General features: G+C 46.2%; 1 protein-coding gene across 1 annotated transcript; it reads right to left on the bottom strand.

The window, feature by feature from the left end:
• Window positions 1–1,259: 1,259 nt before the first annotated feature.
• Window positions 1,260–22,822, bottom strand: LOC108923596 (transmembrane protein 132D-like). Its single transcript, XM_029252821.1, has 11 exons — window positions 22,750–22,822; window positions 22,542–22,616; window positions 22,239–22,286; window positions 18,058–18,880; window positions 13,850–14,006; window positions 10,206–10,373; window positions 6,233–6,376; window positions 5,450–5,655; window positions 4,523–4,793; window positions 4,244–4,435; window positions 1,260–2,345 (listed from the first exon to the last, which is right to left on the bottom strand). Exons 1-11 carry the CDS (start codon window positions 22,820–22,822, stop codon window positions 1,260–1,262), a joined length of 3,243 nt encoding a protein of 1,080 aa, XP_029108654.1.
• Between the last annotated feature and the right edge of the window lie 201 nt (window positions 22,823–23,023).

Here is a 23,023-nt window from a genome sequence, read left to right as displayed (position 1 = left end):
CCCCTCAGCGAAAGCCCTGGGAGAACAGTTTCAGGGGGTGTTCAAACAGGTGTGTTTTCAAACAGGTGCGAGACAATTTTTGACATTCGGTCTTCACAGAAAATGCAAATAGTCTCCAGAGCAAATCTACTCAGATTAAATGTGTTTTCCTTTCAATTATTTCTAATAAACTGGACAAGCTGCTTTTCAGCTTCTACGATGAAGGGACTGCAGCTCAGACCAAACAGACAGATCAAAAAGAGCTCCGTCCCTCAAGGATTCACCCAGAAGCTACGTGTTAAAACACGGTGTGTTTGTTTGTTTGTTCAATAATCAGTTGTCCAGTGTAGGGTCATGGTGGTTCAGAGCCTATCCTGGAAGCAGTAGGTGCGTGGCAGTATGCACCCTAGGGGGATACGAGGCCATCACAGAGAAATTTGTCTCTCTCAAAAACAAGAAACACAGAAACACACAGAAAGGCAATTTAAAGTCAGGGCTTTTTTTGTGTCTTTAACCTGTGGGCAGAAACCAGAGCATCTAGAGAAAACATGAACATGAGGAGAGCATGCAAACCACACACAGAGAAAACACTCAACACATATAACACTTAAACCACTTGAACACACCTGTAACTGAACATCTACACAGAGGAAAGGAATTCACTCATTCATTCAGCCATTGTAAAATTCACCCATTTACTCATTGGTCACTCGTTCACTCAGGCAGGTTCACATTCTTGTTGCTAGGAGAAATAGAGAGGCGGAGCCTGTTTGGTTCCTGTTGCTGATTGGCTCCTGACAGTGAGTGACAGGTCAGCTCCCTTCTGGTGTGTAAAAACAGAGAATCCAGAATGTGTGGGATGGGAAAGCAGCTAATGATGGCAAAGGGAAAGAATATGAAAAGATTGTCTTTATTTCTATATGAAACACATTTAATTGCTGGCTGTACAATTACCGTAATTGTTATTTATTAAGAACTGAAGACACAAATCGGCAACATTTTTAAGATTCACTTTAATGTCAGTTCTTTGAAAAATAATGTGGCTAAAGCACCAGTTCCAGCCAATCAGCGTCTTAGTGACTGATCATAACATGCATTTTAACAGAAATGAACAACAAAATACATACAGGAGTGGAGTAAATAAAGAAAATGATCTGTACTATAGTACCGCTGTCTTTTACATTGTCTTATATTACAGTGTGTGTTTTTGCACCGGTAAGAAACCAACTGCATGCCAGTTCAGTCGTTCCATCACACACATACACCACACACACGCTTGCTCAAACAATGTCGGTCTCGCCCCCCCTTTGTAGGTGCTGCTGGCGCTCCAGTGTGGAGAAGGTGGTGAAATGCACCCGCTTCCTCTTACTGGTGGGAGAGGGGTGTGGTGGTTCTACATGGGTGGGCTTGGCTTGGAAGGGCCCCATGCTCTCCCTGGCGGGATCGGCAGGGGGTGAGACCCTGGCAGGTTCCCCCTTGGCAGAGCTGGGCCGAGCCACATGCCCGCAGGGCTCCCCCTTGTGGGAGGGGCTATTTGATGGCTCCTGCTCCCCCAGCCACACCCAGTGGTGCTTGTGGCCCGGTGTCTCGGTGGCCTGCTTGGGGGGTCTCCTGCGCCCCTCCCGCAGGAAGTGGGAGGTGCAGTTCACCAGGAAGATGAGAATGGCCAGGCAGAAGACACCCAACAGGGCGTACATTCCCACCTCTAGGTCGGAAAGGGGGCGTAGCATGTGTACGGGGTCCTCCTCTGTGTTGCTGGCTCCACGGTTCGGCCCCTTGCCGAGTTCCAGTAGGTTACTTGTTCCTTTCCGCCTGTTGCCGTGTGTGGTGCTGATGCTTTCCGTCATGGTGGTTCCCTTGCGGCTGAGATCACCATCCCCACGATTGGTGGCTTCCTCTCCTGCTACATCCTCGCCAGCTGACTGAGCAATAGTGGACACACTGCCCACACTACTCTGCATGCGATTGGCTGGCGAACTGCTGAGGCGGAGCCCTGCACTGTTTGTCAGCCCTATCACTGTCGTCTTGGGTTTGAACTGAAGATCCTGCCCATCGCTGCCATAGTCGCTGTCTTTGTCAGATCCACGTTCCCCCTCGGGCCCGAACTTAACTGCAAGGCTCCCGCTGCCAACCGCCAGCAAGCTCTTCCGCTTGGACTTCTGACAACCTTCGGCGATGAGCAGCTCCGCCCTCAGCAGCATCCCCTGGCCCTCAGCCTTTGCCATCACAACCAGCGGATCCTTCCTCACGGATACCACGTCTTCGTCCAGTGATGTGACGGCCAGCACGTAGCTGCTGGAGTCATAGGCATCCAGAGGGGTCAGCGAACCATCGCTACAGCGGATCCAGAAGCAAATTGCAGCCTCCTGTTGGATGAGCCCAGGTTAGAGAAGAAATAAACCAAGCATTCATTTGTCGAGGGTGTAAGAGGAGGTGCACACCTACATTCGTTAGATGACAGATACACTATGGTCCTGACCCTACTGCACGGTACATCACGCATCCCAATCGCATTGCAGAGGTACATCGTCATGTGTAGTCATGTGTTTTGGATGTATAAAAGCAGAGTGTGTCCTCTAGGGGGCAGCACATGCAGTAATTACAGTGCTGGCCTTAGCTGGGGAAACAGCCCTCTGCCCTACATTCTGGGCTCAGATGTGGTCTCTATGGCACCAAGTATCATGTTCCCTGTCATGCGCCATCCTAGAACAGCTTTGCGGTCAGAATGGGTCGAGACGAGTTAAGCGCAGTGACCCAGGTATCAGTCCACAATTGCTGGTCAAACCTCCATCTGCTACAATTCCCCGGTGAACTCGATGGAAATACGCCCACAGCGCTGTGTGGATGTCTAATACCTCAACTTACCCCCATCAGTAAATGTGTGATTTTCATGAGAACGGGCACCTCTAAGGCCTGAAAGGCATTGCACCCAACCCTCATGCTGGACCTTGTGGGTGGTGGGCCCACATGGGCCCCCCACATTGGCTTTTCAGGCTGAGCCCGGCCGGGTCACACAGGCTACCCGGCCACCAGATGCTCACCTAGGAGCACTACCCCCAGGCCTGGCTCCAGGGGTAGGTCCCGGTGACCCTATTCTAGGCAGGGTAAACGTTGACTTGTTTTTTTACTTTTCTTTTTTTGAGGGGAGAAGGGAGTGTGAGATTGGCTGCAGACTGGGAGCAGCGGCAGCAGTAATGCTGCTGAGCCATAAGGCAAAGCTCTCTATTTACCGGTTGGTCTATGTCCCTACCGTCACCTATGGTCATGAACTCTGGGAAATGACCGAAAGAATAAGATCGCGGATACAAGCAGCTGAAATGAGTTTTCTCTGCAGGGTGGTGGGACTCACTCTCCGTGATAGGGTGAGGAGCTCAGCCATCCGGGAGGAACTCGGAGTAGAGCCACTACTCCTCCACATTGAGAAGCGATGAGGTGGTTCGGGCATCTGGTAAGGATGCCAACTGGGTGCCTCCCTTTGGAGGTATACCAGGCACGGCAAACTGAGACGAGACCCCGAGGTCGGCCCAGGACCCACTGGAGAGATTATATATCCCAGTTGGCCTGGGATTGGTTGGGGATCCCCAGGGTTGAGGTGGAGGAAGTCGCGAGAGACAGGCATGTCCGGGCTTCTCTGGTCTCCCTATTGCCACCGTGACCATAGAAGGACTAAGCGGCCTAGAAAATGGATGGATGGGTGGACGGGCACCTCTAGCTCACATAATGACTTGATGACTGCAAACAGTGGCATTTTTACTCCGTTATGTGAAAAGTTTTTACCAATTTAATGAGGCTGGAGACTTTAACCAAGTCAAGGTGATAAACCGGACTGAGTTCAAGCAACTCAGTCTGGTTTATCACCTTGACTGGGACCCCAATGAGCTGGACGTTGGCTGTATTGTTTGGAAACCCAATATTTACTGGCACAAATTCAACTGAACATGCAAATGTAATTATTTTAGTGCTAATAATAATAATTAGTCTTAATTTTTGGCATTTTTAGGTGGCACTTTGTGGGTCTGTGAGTGCATTATTTTTACAGGTACTCCTGTAGCGGTACCCACCTATCTGGGTCACTTCATAGAACCAGTTAGGTCCATTCAGTGTAGAAACCTGTATTATTCATTTGCAACTGATGAATTTTATGTAGCGTCATTTTTACTGTATCCATTCACGGTACATATGTTAATTAAGGGTATAAAAGTGGGAATGCGGCTGACAGTGTTTCATATCTTTAACCGCTACACTATTGGTAGTGAAATGGTACCTGTTTGGGAGTGTTGAGCACTTCTGGTGTAGTCGCTGTGGCGACGATGACCCGGTTGCTCCCTGGGCTGAGCTGCAGGGAGAGTGAGAGCGCAGACACGACCTGGACTCCCATGTCCACAATGCTCACCCTGTCCTCCAGCACCTTCACTGTCTTCTCAGCCAGGAGTGAGTTAGACAGGGGGGAGAGCACCTACAGGACAGAGAATGTGACCTTCATCAAGATCACCATTATCATCATCCACATAAAAATATACAAAGGCAGACTGCAGATTTTTACCTGTAGGGAAGTGACACCGACTGTCCGGCCAGCCAACACTGTGCCCTGCTGAAGTCGGGCCACACGGGGGTCTGCCACCTTCAGGAAGTAGTGCACCAATCGAGTGACATCCATCAGCCAGTCTCCGCCAAGGAACCTTGCTGGTGACTGTCCTGGCTGCTGTGACTCTGCCTCCAGCTGGGTGACGACCCGTACCAAGGCGTGTTGAAACTGTAGGGAGCAGCCCCGCCCCTGCCGTGCTTCCTCTTCCTCCTTACTGTCCCAGCCTGCCCTGGGGGAGCATCACACTTTGTCAGTGGACAGATATTAAAGGGTCTAAAACTCACTATACCATACTTACTTCAACCCTGCACATCATTCGTACCTAAGTCAATACACCATACCATCCATACCTACCTGAACCATCAATCGCATGCAGGTCCACCTCAACCAACGTTACCAGCTACAGCTACCTCAACCCACCATACCATCCATACCTACCTCAGCCTACAACAGCATCCAGACCCACCTCAACCTTGCACACCGTCCATACGTACCTCAACCCATTATGACCATCCATATGAGTCAAACAAACAACAGTATCCAGATCCAGGTCAACCCTGCACACTATCCATACCTACCTCAACCCACAACAGTATCCAGACCCAACCTCAACCCAGCATGCCATTGATGACTACGTTATCCCATAGACACCATCCTTATCTATCTCACTCAACCCAGCGAGCCATCCAGATCCTACTCAACCAACCACACCATCCAAACCCACCTCTACAAGTTTATACAACCAATTTAGGATCACATAATCTTGTAGGCAACCAAAAACCCATATGTAAAAGCTAATGACCATTACAGGGTGTCTATGTGTTCAGTCCAACTTCAACAAAAGCTCTGTCAGTCCCTGTGGAATAAGGAACCATCTGGACATACCGCTTGCCCGCAGCGATGGGCACCCGCCAGCCTTTGATCTGGTTGAGTTCGGAGTCAGACACCTGTATCTGCAGGGGCAGCTGGGGCATCCACACGCTCACATGCAGCTGGGCGCTCAGGTAGCTGTAGGTGAAGTTCACTGGCACTTTTACCCTGCCCCTTGTCTCCTTGCCATTCACATACACATAGTCGCACCTCTCCGACACCTGGGCACGAGCAAACGGGGGATGAGAATGCTGGGATCTGAATCTGTAACTTTTTATAAGGTCATGATTCTACTACCATTAGCATAACAACAAAAAAGTCCTCTCTGCCAATGCTTTAAATATGCGCATTTTTAGAATGTGTAAATAATAATTATTAATGCCATCATACGAGTGTGGTAAACTTTATATGTCATTATAGCAGGTGTGCATATTAGAATTCCATTAATGGTAACTAAATTAGCATATTTAAAGTAGAATATATTACACACACACACACACACACACAGACGAATCTAAGTACTGCAGGATGTACCTCTGTGCACTGACAGCTAACATGGCTATATGAACCAAAAATTTGATATTGAGGAAAAAAATAAAAATTGCTCTTTCATTTCTACATGTGTAGTTTGCCAAGAGGGAAAACACTGATCTTCAAAAACAATTTTCAAAACACATTTTCTTGTGAGAAGAGAGAAGATGCAAAGGGACAGCAATGTGTTGAGGAACGAAGTGCAGTCGAAGAAGAAGGTGGAGCAACAGCAAATAGGCGGAGCAAAGCCACATAGGTGGGGCCTACCTTCAAGACATCCTCATCAGTGGATTGGCAGTCTATGGAGTTTGAGACATCGGTGATGGAGCCGTCCCTCTCCACGGCCACTGTCCTTACAGGAACAGTCACTCTCTTCCCTGTGAGCACTGCCGTGTTGATGAGTTCTGTGTCCTATTGGGGAAGGGGGCAGAGTCAACACAGCAACCACAGAGGACTGCATTGTCAGGTATGATCTTGACTGATTTACATGGCCATTGCAGCAAAGCATCATCAGTGCAACATCATCAATACTACCTTTATTTGGAAAACACACACACACACACACACACACACACAGAGTTTACAACCGCTTGTCCCAAGAGGGGTCGCGGCAAGTCGGAGCCCAATTTGGCAACACAAGGTGCAGAGCTGAAGGGGACGCACCCTGGACAGGACGCCAGTCCGCCACAAGGCACCCCAAGCAGGACTCGAACCCCAGACCCGCCAGAGAATAGGCCCCACCCTAACCTCCAGTGCCACCGCACCACCCCCTAAGTTGAAAGTACCCTATATTAAATATAATAGCAGTATATAATATCAAAATATTATCTTATTTGAATGCTACCTCTGAAAGCTAAGGTCAGAATATGGTCAGGAGCACACCGAGACAAAATAATCACGGATTCAGGGAGGATGGTGGTAGAAATGCTGGATGGGTCCAGCAGCCTGTTTCCCAGAATCTGGCTTTTTATTACAGAAGTGGATCAACCACTTGGGGCAGTTTGTCTCATCTGGGGGCACTCCTGAGTTGGATTGGGCTGTACCACTCTGTGACTGCATATTGAAGAACATGGTATGGAGCCATTGAGGGTGACCCTCTACTTCATTAAGATGCCTTGGAGAACATGACCCTAAAACCAGGTGCTCCATCTAAAGAGTAGTGGCTCTCATTCCTGTGCCGTAAACCCTGACAGGAGACACTGTAATCTGGGATTAAATTGTGGGGGGCGAGGATTTACCCCGAGGGGTTTCACCACAAAATGAGATAAATAAATTGATTGTTTTGAGAAAAAACCCAGTCTTGTAATCCTAATATGCTACTTTGACCTGATACGAAGCAATACGAAGCAATAGCTTGTGATGATCCTGTTTAATCACCATATACAGTCGAACCTCGACTTTCGTGGGTTTAACTTTCGCAGATTTGATTATCCGCGAGTTTGCCATCAGTAATTAAATGGCAATTTTTTTGGAGCTTTGCGGGCTACTGTGGAAAATCGCAGGTGACACACGTAGACTAGAAAATGTAAAGAAAACTAAAAAAAGTTCAGTAAATGCCACATCCGCGCCATCGTCTCAACGAGGAGCACCTGACACCCAGCCTGGGGAGAGGCATAAAAGAGCGCAGAGGAATAACGCCTGATGCAGAACCTAGTTCAGCAAACCTTCTTGCTGTAGCTTGCGTTCCACTACTCACCTTTCCCTGATCTCCCTTCCTTGTTCCTGCCCCTTCGCTGTACCCTCGAACCCCGTTGCCTTGTTTCCTGTGTTTGACCGCTGCTTGTCCTTCGACTTCGATCTCGGATTGTCCCGGAAACCCTGTTTGCACCTTGACTGACCTGGCCCGTACAACGACTAGAATTTCTGGATTTCCCCTCTAATAAACGTCTGGAGCTCTGCATATGGTGCCCACCACCTTCCTTCAGACTACTGACACGGCAGTAAATCATAAATGCATGAAATACATATATATACCCACACCACTCATCCCAAGTGGGGTCGCGGCGAGCCAGAGCCTAACCAAGGCAACAGAGGGCACAAGGCTGGAGGTGTGTGTGTGTGTGTGTGTGTGTGTGTGTGTGTGTGTGTGTGTGTATGTGTGTGTGTGTGTGTGTGTGTGTGTAGTTGCTGTTAATTTTTTTGCAAAATGAGATAAATCCATTTGTTTTCTCAAAACACACACAGAGCCTGAAGCCACTTGTCCCAAGCAGGATCATAGCAAGCCAGAGCCTAACCCGGCAACACAGGGTGTAAGGGTGGAGGGGACACACCCAGGACGGGACGCCAGTCCATCGCAGGGCACCCCAAGTGGGACTCGGACCCCAGACCTACCAGAGAGCAGGCAGAGGCCAAACCCACTGTGCCACCACACCCCCCTTCGAAACACTACAAATCCAAACATATTTAAAACTTTCCTTTCAAGCTGATGGATAATAAAAACAAGTTTAACAACTTTAATTAGAGAAAAAATACTTTATAAAAATAAAACCAAAGCAACATGTCATTATTCAATAATTCTCATTGTCATCTTCACCAGTCATAGCCAACACTCCTTCATTAAAACTGCCCCATGTCCTCCTCCACCAATATGATTGATTGCTGGAAATGTCGTAATTTGTGAAATATTTTTGCAGTAAAGGGAAAGAAGGGAACCTGATACATATAATTGCTCAGCTATCATTGAATTTACAGAAATGCATGGAGCTTATTGCGTTTTGCCATCAAATCCCTCAGATCAACTATAAGAAAACATGATGGATAAAACGTCTTAGGAGGTCGTTTAGTTGATGCCTTTACCCAAAGTCACTTACAGTTATTCCTCTATTTATAAAGCAATGTATTTTTACTGTGTTTAATCAGGGTGAGGACCTTACTCAAGGGTACAACAGTAGAAGGTGGAATTCAAAAGAGCCTTCAGATTGGGAGGCGATGACCTTAACCACTATGCCCCTTGCTGCAGACCCGCAGATCCACAAATGTGACTTTAATGTACCATGGCGAGAGCAGCTCTTTGCATGCAATTTGGACATGAAAATGCTCCGTTATTCTGTCTGCGCACAAATCAAACTACAAACTATTCCATGAACCTCAGAAAGACAACAGGCCTTCATCCACAGACTCCTCCAGGCTTTGCTCATGTCTTCTCGGGGCTGGATCTGCACCGGGGGTCATGGCCTTAATCCCATGGCCAGATTAATCAGGATAATAAATTGTCCAAGTGACCTAAATCTGCATTCAAACATCTTATTTCCCTTTAATCCAACTAGCTGTCTGGAAACATCTCATTTGAGAGGAAGCCTCCATGTTTGGGAATGGTTAGCCCTGTGGTGACATTCTACACATCTTCACCATTCTCTTCGTATGTGACCCCGTATTATAAACATATGTCGAGACACGAGCCTTGCATTATAAATCATACATGTTATTATGAGGTTTGTATATGTTTTATATATTCTTTAGGATGTGCTTTACAAAAATAATGTATGTATGATTATCACAACTATGAGGGCTCCTTGTACTACAGATGGTGAAGTTATGAATTTTTAAAGATGAAGATGTTTTATAGTTTATTAGGCTCTTGCCTATTTTCTAGAATGCCGCCTGTGTTTACCCATCCAGCAAACAGGTGGCAGTAAAGAACAGTCAAACAGAATTTTGGTGTTCACCCACCTTAATTCAACTGACTCCCATAGTGTTTATAGCTCCTGTGTGGTGTTCCTCAGTGTCAGCAATCATTAAAAAGAGGATGAGTGTAGCACATGCTTATGAGATGAATCTGTCAACCTTCAGTACTGGAAAGGTATTTGCGGCGACAGTGAATTTTCAGTCATTTTAAATTACTTAAAATTTGTTTTATAAGTTTTACTGAACCTTTTTTGAATGAATGGCTGACTGATTGAAGATTTTTTAATTTACTGTAGCTGCATCTAAGATGTTTACAGGATCGAACCTGTATATAAATCAACGGATCTCTTATAGTGCTTTTACTAACTGTGACTTAGTGGCAAAAGTGACTTTACAGTTACAAACAAATTGAGCTGCAAACAAACCTTGGATCCATACTGTGTCCATCAGGTGAGGACCCACTACATGTTGCTCTAAATACCGAGTTCAGTGGAGTTAAATGGAACAGCTGGAAGCAGAAGAAGCTCCCATGTGGGTGGCTGTGGGACCCTTCCAAGTTAGACATCACTTTTCATAACCATTGAGCTTCTCAGCATGGGGTGAGGGAGCCACTCACTGCGACCAGGGGAGCCAGGCCTACGTAGTCCCTCTGGGTTGTGTAGATCCTCAGAATGCCCTCGTGTCGGCCTCCCTGAGCCCCCCGTAGTTCTAGCCACCAGCGAATCTCCTGGGCCTCCACCTGGCTGCTCAGGTCCTCTGTCTCAAAGTCGAGCTGCAGCACCTCCTGGGGGCTGCTGGGATCCGACCTGTCCAGGGGAGCGGCTGTTAGGGGATGTACACTAACACACACAACAATGCTAAAAGTAGAGGAGGGCGTCCAGTCATGTGATTGCCTGGTAATTTCAATGTATCATAAACCAGATATTTTAAAATAATTTGGGTATGATAGTAATATAGTTAACATTTCATTAATGTTGTCTGCTTGAAATACACAAAATATTTAAATTATGTGATTGAAATTTTTTTTATAGAACCAATTAACCAATCACAAAAAAGAAAAATGACGAATAATCTGTATAACACGTTGTAAAATGGTGCAGTATGAAATCTGCATTTGTAATAAAATATTTTTAATCTTATTTTTAAAAGTTTTTTGAAACCGCTTCAGCAGTTTTTAAACAATTTGTGTTCCACTTTGCCTATTTTTCTGATTTTTTTTTCTCCTGAAATTCTGGAAAATATGCTAAAAATATAGTGATATCCTGGGGCTATCCAGTCATTCCAGTATCTGGTTATGTGAATTCTAACTTGTATATACAAATAGTTTCTGATCTTTGACCCCACAACACCTTTGTAAATCTAGCTGACCCTTGGCCTTGTGAATGAAAATATGTGCCCCCACATTGCTGCGGAATGGCGGGGGATGATTACTGGAATTAGCACAGTGGCACACAAGAAAGTCCAGTTACTCGGGCTCCTCCGACAGCCTCACAAAATCCTCTTTATCCAGATGTACGAGCTCTGAGTGCTAAACGTGTCTCCATCTGGCCAGCCCTGAATTTGAATTACGGTCTGAGATGTTTGCAGAAATCAGGGCAACGGGAATGAAACATGTCGCAACCGCTGGCATTTGGCAGCGTGACAGGGGGGAGTGCACTTGTGTCCATTTTTGCAGAAGGGGCCATCTCTAAAGGGACACGTAGCGCAGGGACACAGTGACCCCCAGGCTGAGCGTCAGACCCACCACTGGTCGTTTTCATCAAAATAGGCTGAATGTTAGAACAATAAGTAACACATAATACCTGATAAATGGGTCATGTCATGAAAAATTAAGATTGACCAGTGCCAGGGCGGGTGGGGGTCTGAATCAATGTGGGTGTGGGGCTGCTGCTCAATGTGCCGCTTCGGCACAAAGGTAATGAGTCGGGTGGTGCTGGTTATTTCCATATGTCCCACATACAGTATTCTGTATAGTATCCCATATACAGTATACTGAACATACATATCGTAAAACTATATAGATATACATATATAATAAATACAAATATATAGTAAATACAAATACATAGCTCATTCAGAGTATTCAGACCACTTTTTCCATATTTAGTTGTGAAACAGCCGTACTTTGAAATCAATTAATTTTTTTTTTATTTGTACACAATAACACCATAAGCGAAAAGCAAAAACAGTTTTCACAAAATTTGGAAAAAAAAAATTTATAAAAATGCACTCGCTGAATGCACTGTATGTGTCTGTATATGCATGTATTTTTATTGACTAACAGCGTGAACAGCACTGGGTCAGGGCAGCATAGAAATAGCACACAAAGCAAAAGCAAACACCTACTCATAAAACAGAGGTGAAAGATGACAGTATTACTAAGGTATGGTCAAAAACTTTTGTCCAAATATCAAAAAAGGTTTCCAGAGTTCATTTGAGTTATTATGCTGTAGAAATGCCAGTTTTTTACAGCGGAATGATATGTATCAGGTGCTGCAGGCAGAGCAATTTGGCTTTGCAATACAGCATAAGTTTGATACCTTCCTGTGTCTGCATGGGTTTTCCTCCAGGTACTCTGGTTTCTTCCCACAGCCAAAAGACATGAATGTGTGAGACTAACTTGTGATGAACTACACATCCAGGGTGCAACCTGTCTTGTACCCTCTGCTTCCAGGACAGGCTCTGGAGCTCTGCAGCCTTACAACTGGACCAATGGTTATTGATACTAAGTGAAAGATGGCATGTATTCTTTAATAATTAATAAGTCATGGACTACTATAGAGGGGTTTACATTTTGGAATATGATACAAGGGAAAAATGAGGACAAAGCAATGGGTGGAGACTGGAAACAAGATGAATGGAAGGACGTCCATGCCTATTCAGCATCACATCGCACTGCAGGGACAGTCCACATAAAATGGGATCATTGTTGTGTGGGATGGGAGCCGTGTCCCAGAGCCTTAGTGACCATCATTGAGATCGCAAGTTCAGGCTGTACCCTTAGCTGTGCCCCAGTGGGACTTTAAGATATTTTTCATATAATAGCCCCTAATGCTTGGAATATGATATTTCAGCACATTTCTTTGAAACAAGTCTTGTTATGGGGTCCAGAAGTTACGGAGAACACACAAGTGCCATTATGGCGGAAGCGGAATGGTGTGATCTCAGAAACATTCCCACTTAACACAGGTCTGACCTCCATCCCATGGAGCGGAGAAGGGGAATCAGCACATGGGCATTGTGGGCCATGGGGTGCTCTGGGTTCAGGTTTACCTCTTTTTAGTGACCACTTTCTTATACATCCAGCCCAGGTGTTTGGCCCCCGTGCTCAGTAGAAAGGGGATGAGACCCATCATTGTAGGGCTCAAGAGAACCACCGTTAGAGTCCCGACACATCCAAGCAGGCAGCTCTCGCACCCACACTCTCGGCCACCTTCTCCCTTCTCTTCCCTCTCATGAGCCCTCAGTTATCGTTACTCTGCCCCCTCATACTTAATAGTACCTCCATTTTACACCACTACACCATGTTTCCATGGACTCACCAAATCAGAGGGACTCTCTACATCAGGGCTCCTCATGTATGGGAGTCAACTCCAGGTCAGTGTGGAAGGCTGGGTCACAGTATCCATGTAGTTAAAGTCCAGGGTCACAGAAGCTGAATGTAAACATTATCATGGTGTAAGTGTACACTTATTTCCTAACTTGGATGCTGTGTAATGCTTATTGTCTGCCGAAAGAGTCACCAAGTCCTTGTACTTGTAAATTGTCCTGTCCTACAAATGTTTGTCTTATCACACTGTGTCAAAGCAGCACGAAGACAGACCATAGCATGTCACAGCATTTGTAATAAAGAAGAAAATGTAATGGACAGGTAGTGTAAAAGGCATCTTGTACGCACAAGTGCATGAATCTAACGGACAGCTCCAAATCAGCCTCCATGAGGGAAATGATTCCCATCCTCACATTGTGTTTATAGCTGGCTGTGAGCTCTGATGTGGAGGCCAGTGGTGCTCATGGCTTTTCTCTATGTTGGAGATCTTTGTTCCCACTTCTTCTGCACCACCCACTGGAGAAATAGCGCCCCTGTTGGATCGGAGGAGGACAACACCAGTCACCCATAAACTGTTCTTGGGTCCTACAGGGACACGGCACCACAGTGGGGCCAGGCAGCACCTGGTATGACTTTTGTCTGATTTTCACAGGAGAGTACGGTGACACCTCCTCCACACACACGTGCCACACACACACACATGGAGGTACACAAGATGAGGTAACTAGCCTTTTCCCTGTGACGCCGGCCTTCCGTTGACACACCACCGATACAGTCCCACTGGCTCCGGGCTCCAGCACCGTGTCCCACAGCTGCTGGCTGCTGGGTCGAGCTCTGCTGAAGGACACACCCCTCTTTGTGGTCGCTCTATGGGACAAACCCCAGGGAGATATACTGAAACACTTTATGTCCATCACCACCAGAGAGGGAGAAATTGTACATTCATGTATGTACAAATATATACTGAAATATGACCTAATATGAGCATCAGCTTGAATCTGAGGTTCTTAACCGTCTTACCTTTAACAAGGACATGAAAGGACACCTAGCTAGGAAAATTGGAGAAAAAAAAAAAATGATGCTTGGATACATTTATTATACCAAAATTTTCTCATCTTCATGTGTAATTGTGCCATAGATAGTAATGCTGTAGTAATATTTTTCTTTTGTTTTTAACTTCATTAAAGACAGTGTTATTTTCAAACCATGCCTGTGCTTCACGGACCCCCCGGTAGCCCATTCACAGACTCCCAGGGGCCCCTGAATCCCAGGTTAGAATGCCTGGTGTAAATGTATTTCAGAGATCCTTGGAGTCCTATACAGATGGATGTCATTATTCATGGTAATGGAAACTGAGTGGAAAAACAAAACTTGCTTCCAGGTCCTGCAACTTGATAAACAGCACAAGTGCTCAAGACCCCCAACTGCAGCTCACTCCAATCCCCCCAGTCCATTCTTTAGCAATCCACACTAAACTCATAATCCTAAACTAAACCCTTGCTACTTCCAGGCAATCTTTTAGAAAACTGCAAAATAGCGAGAAGGCTTCCAATCCTCAGTGACCAATAACTCCCAGAAGCCATTTCTTACTCTTCTTTGTGGGGTTCCACAGCCAAATGAATGAGGGTAATATGGACTGTCTGTATGATGAAAAACCAGCTAACAAGTGAATGTATCAGACAACAGGAATGAAGAGAGCCAATGTGTGTAAGAGAGCCAATCAGACCACAGGAACCAAAACCTGTCCGTAAGACATGGAAAGGTCAGCTGGTAGTGTAGTGATTACAGCTACCGTCTTTGGACTCAAAGGTTCTAGGTTAGATTCCCACCTCTGGCTGTAATACCTTTGAGCAAAGTACTTATCCTAAGTTGCTCCAGTATACCAAGCTGTACAAATGGGTAAAGAATTGTAAGCACCTTCACACTGTAAGGTGCTTTGGAGAAAAGCGTCAGGTAAATGAATGTATGTAAGAGAACCAAATAGACCACAAGAACCAACACTTATCTTTAAGAGAACCAATCCCTGTCTGTAAGACAATCAGTCAGAATGGAAAGATGGAAAACGGGAACACCGCTCAACTGGGTCTTTAAGGGAACCAGTCAGACCATGGGAAACAACCATCACATGTCAGAGACTAAAAAAGAATGAGTGTGGAACAAGTCCTCGCACCCTCACACTCAGCCAGCTCGTATTAATGTAAGCAGATAAGTGTAGACCCTGTAGCTATGTATGCACACACACAGACACACAGCGATTTAGTATTTTCCGACATGAAACGGGCAGTCGTCATAGTGAGGCCCGACCGCCAGCAACCGCACTCAGCAGGCCGACCGAGGAGCCGCGCGTGTCTGGAGCGGCAGCACATTTCCACTGTCACCTTCCCGCTGTGGGGAGACACATTGAAGGGGTAAATAAATCAGCACACACTGAGCACTGAGCTGTGGCACTGGCACACACTTTGGAGCAACCGTGCATGGAGAGATGAGTCCCCGGTTAGTGTGGTTTGTTTTTTAAAGGCATTCTGAGTGTTTTCTGTGAGTCTAAATAACAATCATGTTCCTTTCTGGTCCACAGTGATACTGTGAAGCAGCATTTTTATGTACTTCACAAGGTTCTTCTTAAAAATCGCATTTTACTATGTTCTTGGACACATTAACTGGATACTTACTGAAATAACTCAAACAATGCCCATGCTGTGATACCTGAAAAAAGGTATCCACACTATATGACCCTCAGGCACTGCACCCTCTGCTGGCCATGAGCACTATCTGCTGGGCTTTTTCACTGTGATGAGAGTCAGGGGTCACCCTCAAGAGAAAAAGACATAAGGCTCTGCCCTCTCAGTGCCTATGGACCAAGACACTTTCTGGGTTTCACTAAATGAATATTTTACTCAGTGAATGACATGCTCCAGTTTATTCAAAAGCATGCAAAAATACAGATACAGAGGGCTTGTGATATATACTTTTATTATTTTGTTCTGGAATTTTCACTGTACGGTATTTATAAACGCTATTGGAAAGGGTTTCCCTATGGAAATGAGCACATATTGATAATTTTATGGTTCAAATTACCTCTAGACAACACAAATATAACAAACTCTATGATGTTTGGCGGCTGTGAGAAGAATAGACGTTATAGAAGAGAGCAACGCTTACATTTTACCGGGCAGAACACTGTCAAGTTGTTTATATACACACATATGGATGATGACAGTTTTAACACATTTGATGTCAGCAGAATTATGGGAAATTGGCACAAATATTGTGTAAACTATAGAGAAACAGAGAGAGCATTTCTCCCTCTCTCACTCCACACTGTATCTACACATGCTGGGTTTAGTCCCACACTACTTGGCTGAATACTCCAGTTATTAAATTAAAATATATTTTCCTTGGTTTAATAAAGAGAAGCAAAATGAATGGATTTGAAAAAGCGAGGCTGAAGGTACCAATGAAACAGTGAACTTACGAAGGTCAAAGACAGAGCAGAGGAAAAAAGCATTAATATTTCAACTTGTTTCATTATAACTGTTGACATGAGCTTAAGTAGTACAAAAACATTAAATATCAGAAAACACTACATTTAATTAAAAATGACAAAATTAATATTGAGGGCAAAGGTACATTTTCAAAAGCTAGTGAAATGTGCTGAGAAAGAAGCTCAATTTCAGTGTTTTTACAAACTTTACCCATTAGGATATAAATACAAATAAACAAGCAAAAACTTTTATTTTTTTTTGCAAAATTAGGGTGTAAAAACAAACAAGAAAAAATGAAATATATCAGTTTTGGATTAATGGATGGATGACTGGATGGGCAGAAGAATAAAAGGGTGGATGGATGGATGGATTTGTTGGTTGGTGGAGTGAATGAATAAAAGCATAGATGAATGGATAAATTGTTCCTGCAGTATGTTTCCAGCCCTTGTCTACATGGTGTTCATCAACCACTTTGTCACCTGTCAGAGAGTCAGGACAAAGGGCCATGACCCTTTTTTGCTCAATATACATTTAAATTTATTCATTTAGCAGACGCTTTTCTCCAAAGCCACATACACATCATAGAAAATACAATTTGTTCATTACATTACCAGAAAGAGGGACATAGATGCAGACGCATGATTCTTAAGTGCAGTTAGTTTCTTTCTACCATATGAACCCATATGAGACTTAATGCCAACCAGGGTTAAGTCAGGACCTCTTTGGTTCCCATCATGGGACTTTAAACAGCTAGGATGATGCCATGACCTGCTTGATGCACACAGTCCAGCAGTTAGATGTTCTACATTCTAACAGGAAATGTCTGGATCCTCTTAAGCTCGATGTTAAGAGCAGAAGCACCTTCATTAATGTCACCCAAGAGCATGATTTCGCCAGCAGCTGTCTGGATGTGAGACGCTCATACAGCATTTGTCATTAAAGAGTCCTTGAAATCTCATAAACAAACAGCAGACTCCCTGTTGGTGGCATCAACTTGAGGAAATGAGGAGAAGCTAATGAAACAAACAAAGGCCTCCTAAATATTACATGGACCAAACAAATGGAGGAGTTTACATCTAGTGCTGAGTTTCATCAAACTTCTCCTCACAAACAGCACACTAAATATTAATAGCATAAACAATGAGGAACGGTGGACTCACTGCTGGTTTATTTCTGTTAGTTTGTTTAAAAAAATATATAGTGATAAATAATTAAGTGATTAAAGGAATACACATAATAAAATATGGATTGAACGTTTACTGAAAAGTATATTAAAAAGTAACATTTTTTGTAAATCGAGATTTGTTTTTGCCAGCCCCTGGCCATGTTCTCCTTGTGGTGACACAGAGACTGGAGGCTACTGGAACTCTGGGTAAATTATTTCAGTGGTATTACTGACCATGAAAGAACACATGTATTTTGTAGTCATCGTCTACCTGAGTGTGAAGTGGTCTATGGAGGCGCTGCCGCAGGTCGACACGTAGAAGGTGGCAACGTCTGTCTTTCGCAGCGGCCTGGATGACGTCTGGATGACGACAGCATTCCCTAGCTGCAGCTGAGTGAGGGAGGGGCTGGTGGGTGTGGCCTGCAAAAGAAGAACGCTGCCGATCCTCTGCATGAGCGTGGCTTGCAGTTTTCTGGCCCCGCCCCCCTTCCCGCTGTCCTCTGCTGAGCATCCGCCTCGAGCGTTTAGCCGAGTCCGATAGTACAGCTCCGCCACGTTCCCCTTCGTCTGGCCAGATGCGGGTCCGAACCAGGTGGGCTCGGGTTCCAGTTCTACCACACAGACCCCGCTGTGGGACCACAATGAGCAGTAGCCCCTCACTTCACGGGTTTCCTGGAATCCATAGGCTGTCACACATATGGACCCTGACTCTGCCCCCCAGCTGCTGCCCCGCCCTCCTGGTCCTCGCCCACCTGCCAGGTAGAAGAGTACCCGCACCTTGGGCTCAGAGGAGAGGATGCGGTGAGACATAACAAAGGGGCGGACGTCCCACGCAGGGGGGCGGAATAGACTGGTAGGCACCGGCCGCACGGCCGACAGCGGGCCGTAGGTGGCGTTGACGGAAGGGGGCCGACGGGAACGGTACAAAACCAGAGGTTGGATCTTCTTCTGGGGGCTGCCCACCCCACCTAGCTCCGGGTCGGCCGGCCGAAGCAGGAAGTGCTCGGCATTGAGGACTTGGTAGCTGACAGGCAGAATCCAGGGTTCAACAGGCGAGGGGGTTGTGGTGTGTGGTGGGGCCTGGCTCTGTGACTCTGGGGGAGGGATAAGGGAGGGGTGGAAACAATGCAGGTGAGAAAGGTGATATTTTGACAACACTGAATAAAAATATAACTCCACAAAGAACATGCAAGTCAAAGCAGATCCCCTAAAACACATACACCATCTGAACTGCTTGTCCGATACGGGGTTGCAGGGAGCCAGAGCCTAACCTGGCAACACAGGGTATAAGGCTGGAGGGGGAGGGGACACACCTAGGACAGGACGCCACTCCGTTGCAAGGCACCCCAAGTGGGACTTGAACTCCTGACCCACAAGAGAGCAGGACCTGGTCCAACCCACTCCGCCACCGTGCCCCCACTCCCTTAAAACTGTCTTTAATTATTACAAATTTATTACGATTAATAATTTAATAACCTCTACTTATGTCTTTCCTCTGAAGAAACATACAACATAAAGCAATGTACACTGATTTACTTATTTATACAGCAGGGTAATTTTTACTGCAGCAATTCAGGGTTAGTACCTTGATCAAGGGTCCCACAGCAGGAGGGGGACTTGAACCTGTGTCCTCTAAGGCCAAGGCTGAGGTTTTAACTACTGTGTGCCACCATAAGTGGACACTACACACGTACATGCAGGGACTACAGGAAATCCCATTTCAACAGTGTAAAAGACACTTCCTGCTCACATACTGTCACAACGCTTTACAAATTAGGTAATAACATGGTTAAAGTGATTAAGGTCCCCATGTAGGGGGGGGGGAACTTCTTCCCTGTAGAGCGGCATGCAGCTCCTTAGGCCTCCTTGTGCTTCCTTGGGGCATCCAGCTGATTGATTAATTTAATAAACAAACACAGAAAAACCCCTCTGCCAGTGCCTACAGTGGGACCTTAACCGCTATGCCCCCTTCATACTCTTAAATGATTGACACTGTATGATTTCAGATTCTCATATAATAATAATAATAATAATAGTAATAATAATAAGCCATATTTTATCTGGAAGATGGGGATAACACACACTTTCATGCACTCCTTACAGCCAGGCGCATCTCAGACTACAGGGAAAAGCAGTGAAGGATAGGAGTGTGTTCCCTCCTAAAGACAATGCCAAGCATATGTACTTATCAGCGAGGCTTTTATCAACCCCGCACTGGCGGTTCAAAATTATGTAAATGAGAACGAGCCCCAGGCTGCACTTTCTCAGCGTGTCTCCGTAAGGAACAGTTCTTATCTCCTCATGCTGCAGCGAGTGCAGCTTATCTTGAAGGAATACTGCGGTTTCATGGTACAGCACGGTAAAGTACATGCACAGTTATAATAGTTCAGGGGACTTAGAAAACCTGGGCTAGAAAACGACCTTTGATTTTACCTTGGTTAATAGCATGGTTAATATCCAAAGCTGATCTGAGTCACAACAGACAGAACTGAAAGAATCTGTGTTGAACAGTAGAGGGCGAAGTGGTTAGATCTTATAAATTCCACTCCTGCCGAAACACCCTCGATCGAGGTACTTTCTCTGAACTGACAGGGTAACATTTACCTAATGAATGCAGTTATTCTCTCTTTACAAGGTCAGGATGCAATGGAATGAGTTCCCTGTGTCCCTTAGAGCTGCTGAATCCCTCCCACATCGAAGAAGGGTATGGAACCCATCTCTTTGAGAGTCACTTCTCTCCTGAACTCCTGAAAGCTCCAGAAATGAGCCCAACACAATCTGCTGTGAATATCTGTGTGTTTGCTATTTGAATTTTACTCCTACAGGAGCTGCTGGAGGGATGTGAACCACCAACATGGTGGTGTGAGATATACAAACTGTCAGATGCAAAGCTCCATCTGTTGTATCTTTGAAAGAAGGAATTTTCCATGGCTTGCACTGGTTGAAGTTATTTCAGGGTCAGTGTCTGGTGTGTGTGTGTGTGTGTGTGTGTTCACAGCCCTAGGTTAGATCTGTTTGTTTACTCCCAACCCCACTGTAAAATCAATGGTTGGTCTACCAGCCAAACCCCCCACACTGCCTGCAGCATCATGTGCATCAAAACTCCAAGTTCAATTAATTATAGCCTTCATGTGCTAAATGTCAATTAGGGAGTCACAATGAAGCTTTTGGACAAGTTCCCCTCCATGCCCACCACACACACACACACACACACACACACACACTTATTCTGCCCACTGTATCAACCCTGGCAACATGAGGTTAAGTCCCTTGTAACAGGCCTGATCACAGAACGAACACCCAGCTAAGTAGGTTAATGGCAGAGGACGGTGACACTTGCATTAACATCTCAGAGCATGTTTATCCATCCACACACACACACACACACACACACACACACACACACACACAAAGGGAGCAGTGGGGTGTCATTAGTGCCATCGATCTCCTCATTGTGTCGTTCTCATACCAGTAATGGCTCCACAGGAGAGTGGTACATGAACCCAAACTGACCGCGACTACTTCAATAACCAGTTATTAATAAGCAGGAAGCTCCCAGGTGTTTGTACGCTGCACCGTGGAGGTCAGGAGCCGGACAAACACATTAACACTGACCGCTCTGTGTAAACAGTGGTTTCATGTGCAGATGGGCACAGGTGAGGAACAGGACCCATTTCCACCGAGGAGGACCTGTCACAGATACTTCACCTTTATCCTGCTATTATTATTATTAATTGATCCATCGACACAGCAGAGTAACTTTTACAGTATCACTTCAGGAGACGCACGTTGATCAAGGGAGCTACAGCAGGGATATGATCTGGACACATTCAGTTTGGAAGACCCATAACCGCTGCGCCACCTTGCAACACCGTATGAAAATGGCACACACTCAGTAAAAGGGTATGCACTTCGACAAAGAAAGTTCAGCGGGGGTGGTATATCACTGTAAAATTGACTAGCAAACACAGTAAGTTACTCTCTGTCAGCTCTGGCCGGGAATGAATGGAAGACGAAGGACACCCTCCAGTCTCCACTCCACACACAGCTCAGCGTGTTCGTCCTCTTCCTCACCTTCCTCTGTCCATCACGCGCCACCAGACCTGTTATTATTTCTGCTGCATAAACACACCCGCTTCGCAACCTGTTCCACTCGCGCACCGCCGCGCGCTCCTTACCTGAGCGGCTCGAGCCAGTCGCGAGGATCGCGAGCGCGGCGACGCGCAGCACGCGCAGCATCCCGCCGGTCCGCGTTCAGGTGAGCCGTCTCCACGTGAGGGGGGGGAAGTCCTACACCCACCAACACACACGTGTCAGTGTCCTGCGTCCCGCATTGTGACCGCGGCGTGAATTAATAACTCGGCCGAAGTATGAAAAGGAGCGCAAAAAGTATGAAAAGTGTACAAGACAAGTTCCACAAAGAGGCGAAGGGGTGAGCAGCGCGTGTCGAACCTGCGGTCTCCTCCGTGCGGAAGATGGGGATGAAGATGACGATGATAACTGATGAGAAGAGAAGAGAGACGCATCATCCCATTAGACAGGCGGCTCTGCCCACCCCTCCAAGCCAAGACCCCCCTCGGTCCTGCCCTCTCCCCCAAGTTTAAAAGGGTATAATGCATAAGACGTGCCCAATGTGAACTCTTACAGGACTTGACATGTGCATGAACGTGTTTGTCAGAGAGTAACACACACACACACCCCTGTGGTGCATTATTTTTAAATATGATAAACGTGTGATTTTGCTGGACGATGTACCGGTGCGCACGAGACTGAGCGCCGCAGAGCTCTGGCGCCCCCTGGCGGCCGCCCGTGTCACCGCGGGAGGTGTGTCTGGGGGAAGGAGACGGAGGAGGATAATCTTCCTGCACTTCTGTTTGTTTGTACGAGTGTGACTGTTTGAGGTTGGAACATCGTGTCAGCGTCGCTTCCTGGTCACCAGTGAGTAGCGGAGATGTTCCATCACCTCCTTTCTCGTGGACACAGGTCCCCACACCAGTGGTGTCCATGTGCTGGATAGGCATGGACTCACCTCTCATTGAGGATAGGTATCGGGAATATTAACCCACGGGGAGCTGGAGCTCAGTGAAGTGCCCATGTTAAATGGGAGGCACCAGGAAATATAGCCTCAGTACTCCCTTAAATAGGGGGGCGCGGTGGGTCGGTCCGGGTCCTGCTCTTCAGTGGGTCTGGGGTTCGAATCTCGCTTGGGGTGCCTTGTGACGGACTGGCGTCCCGTC

This window comes from Scleropages formosus, chromosome 6 (assembly GCF_900964775.1).
Source record: "Scleropages formosus chromosome 6, fSclFor1.1, whole genome shotgun sequence".
Taxonomy (NCBI): Eukaryota; Metazoa; Chordata; class Actinopteri; order Osteoglossiformes; family Osteoglossidae; genus Scleropages; species Scleropages formosus.
The sequence above is the reverse complement of the archived record's forward strand: the minus strand, read 5'-3'. Positions and strand labels throughout refer to the sequence as shown.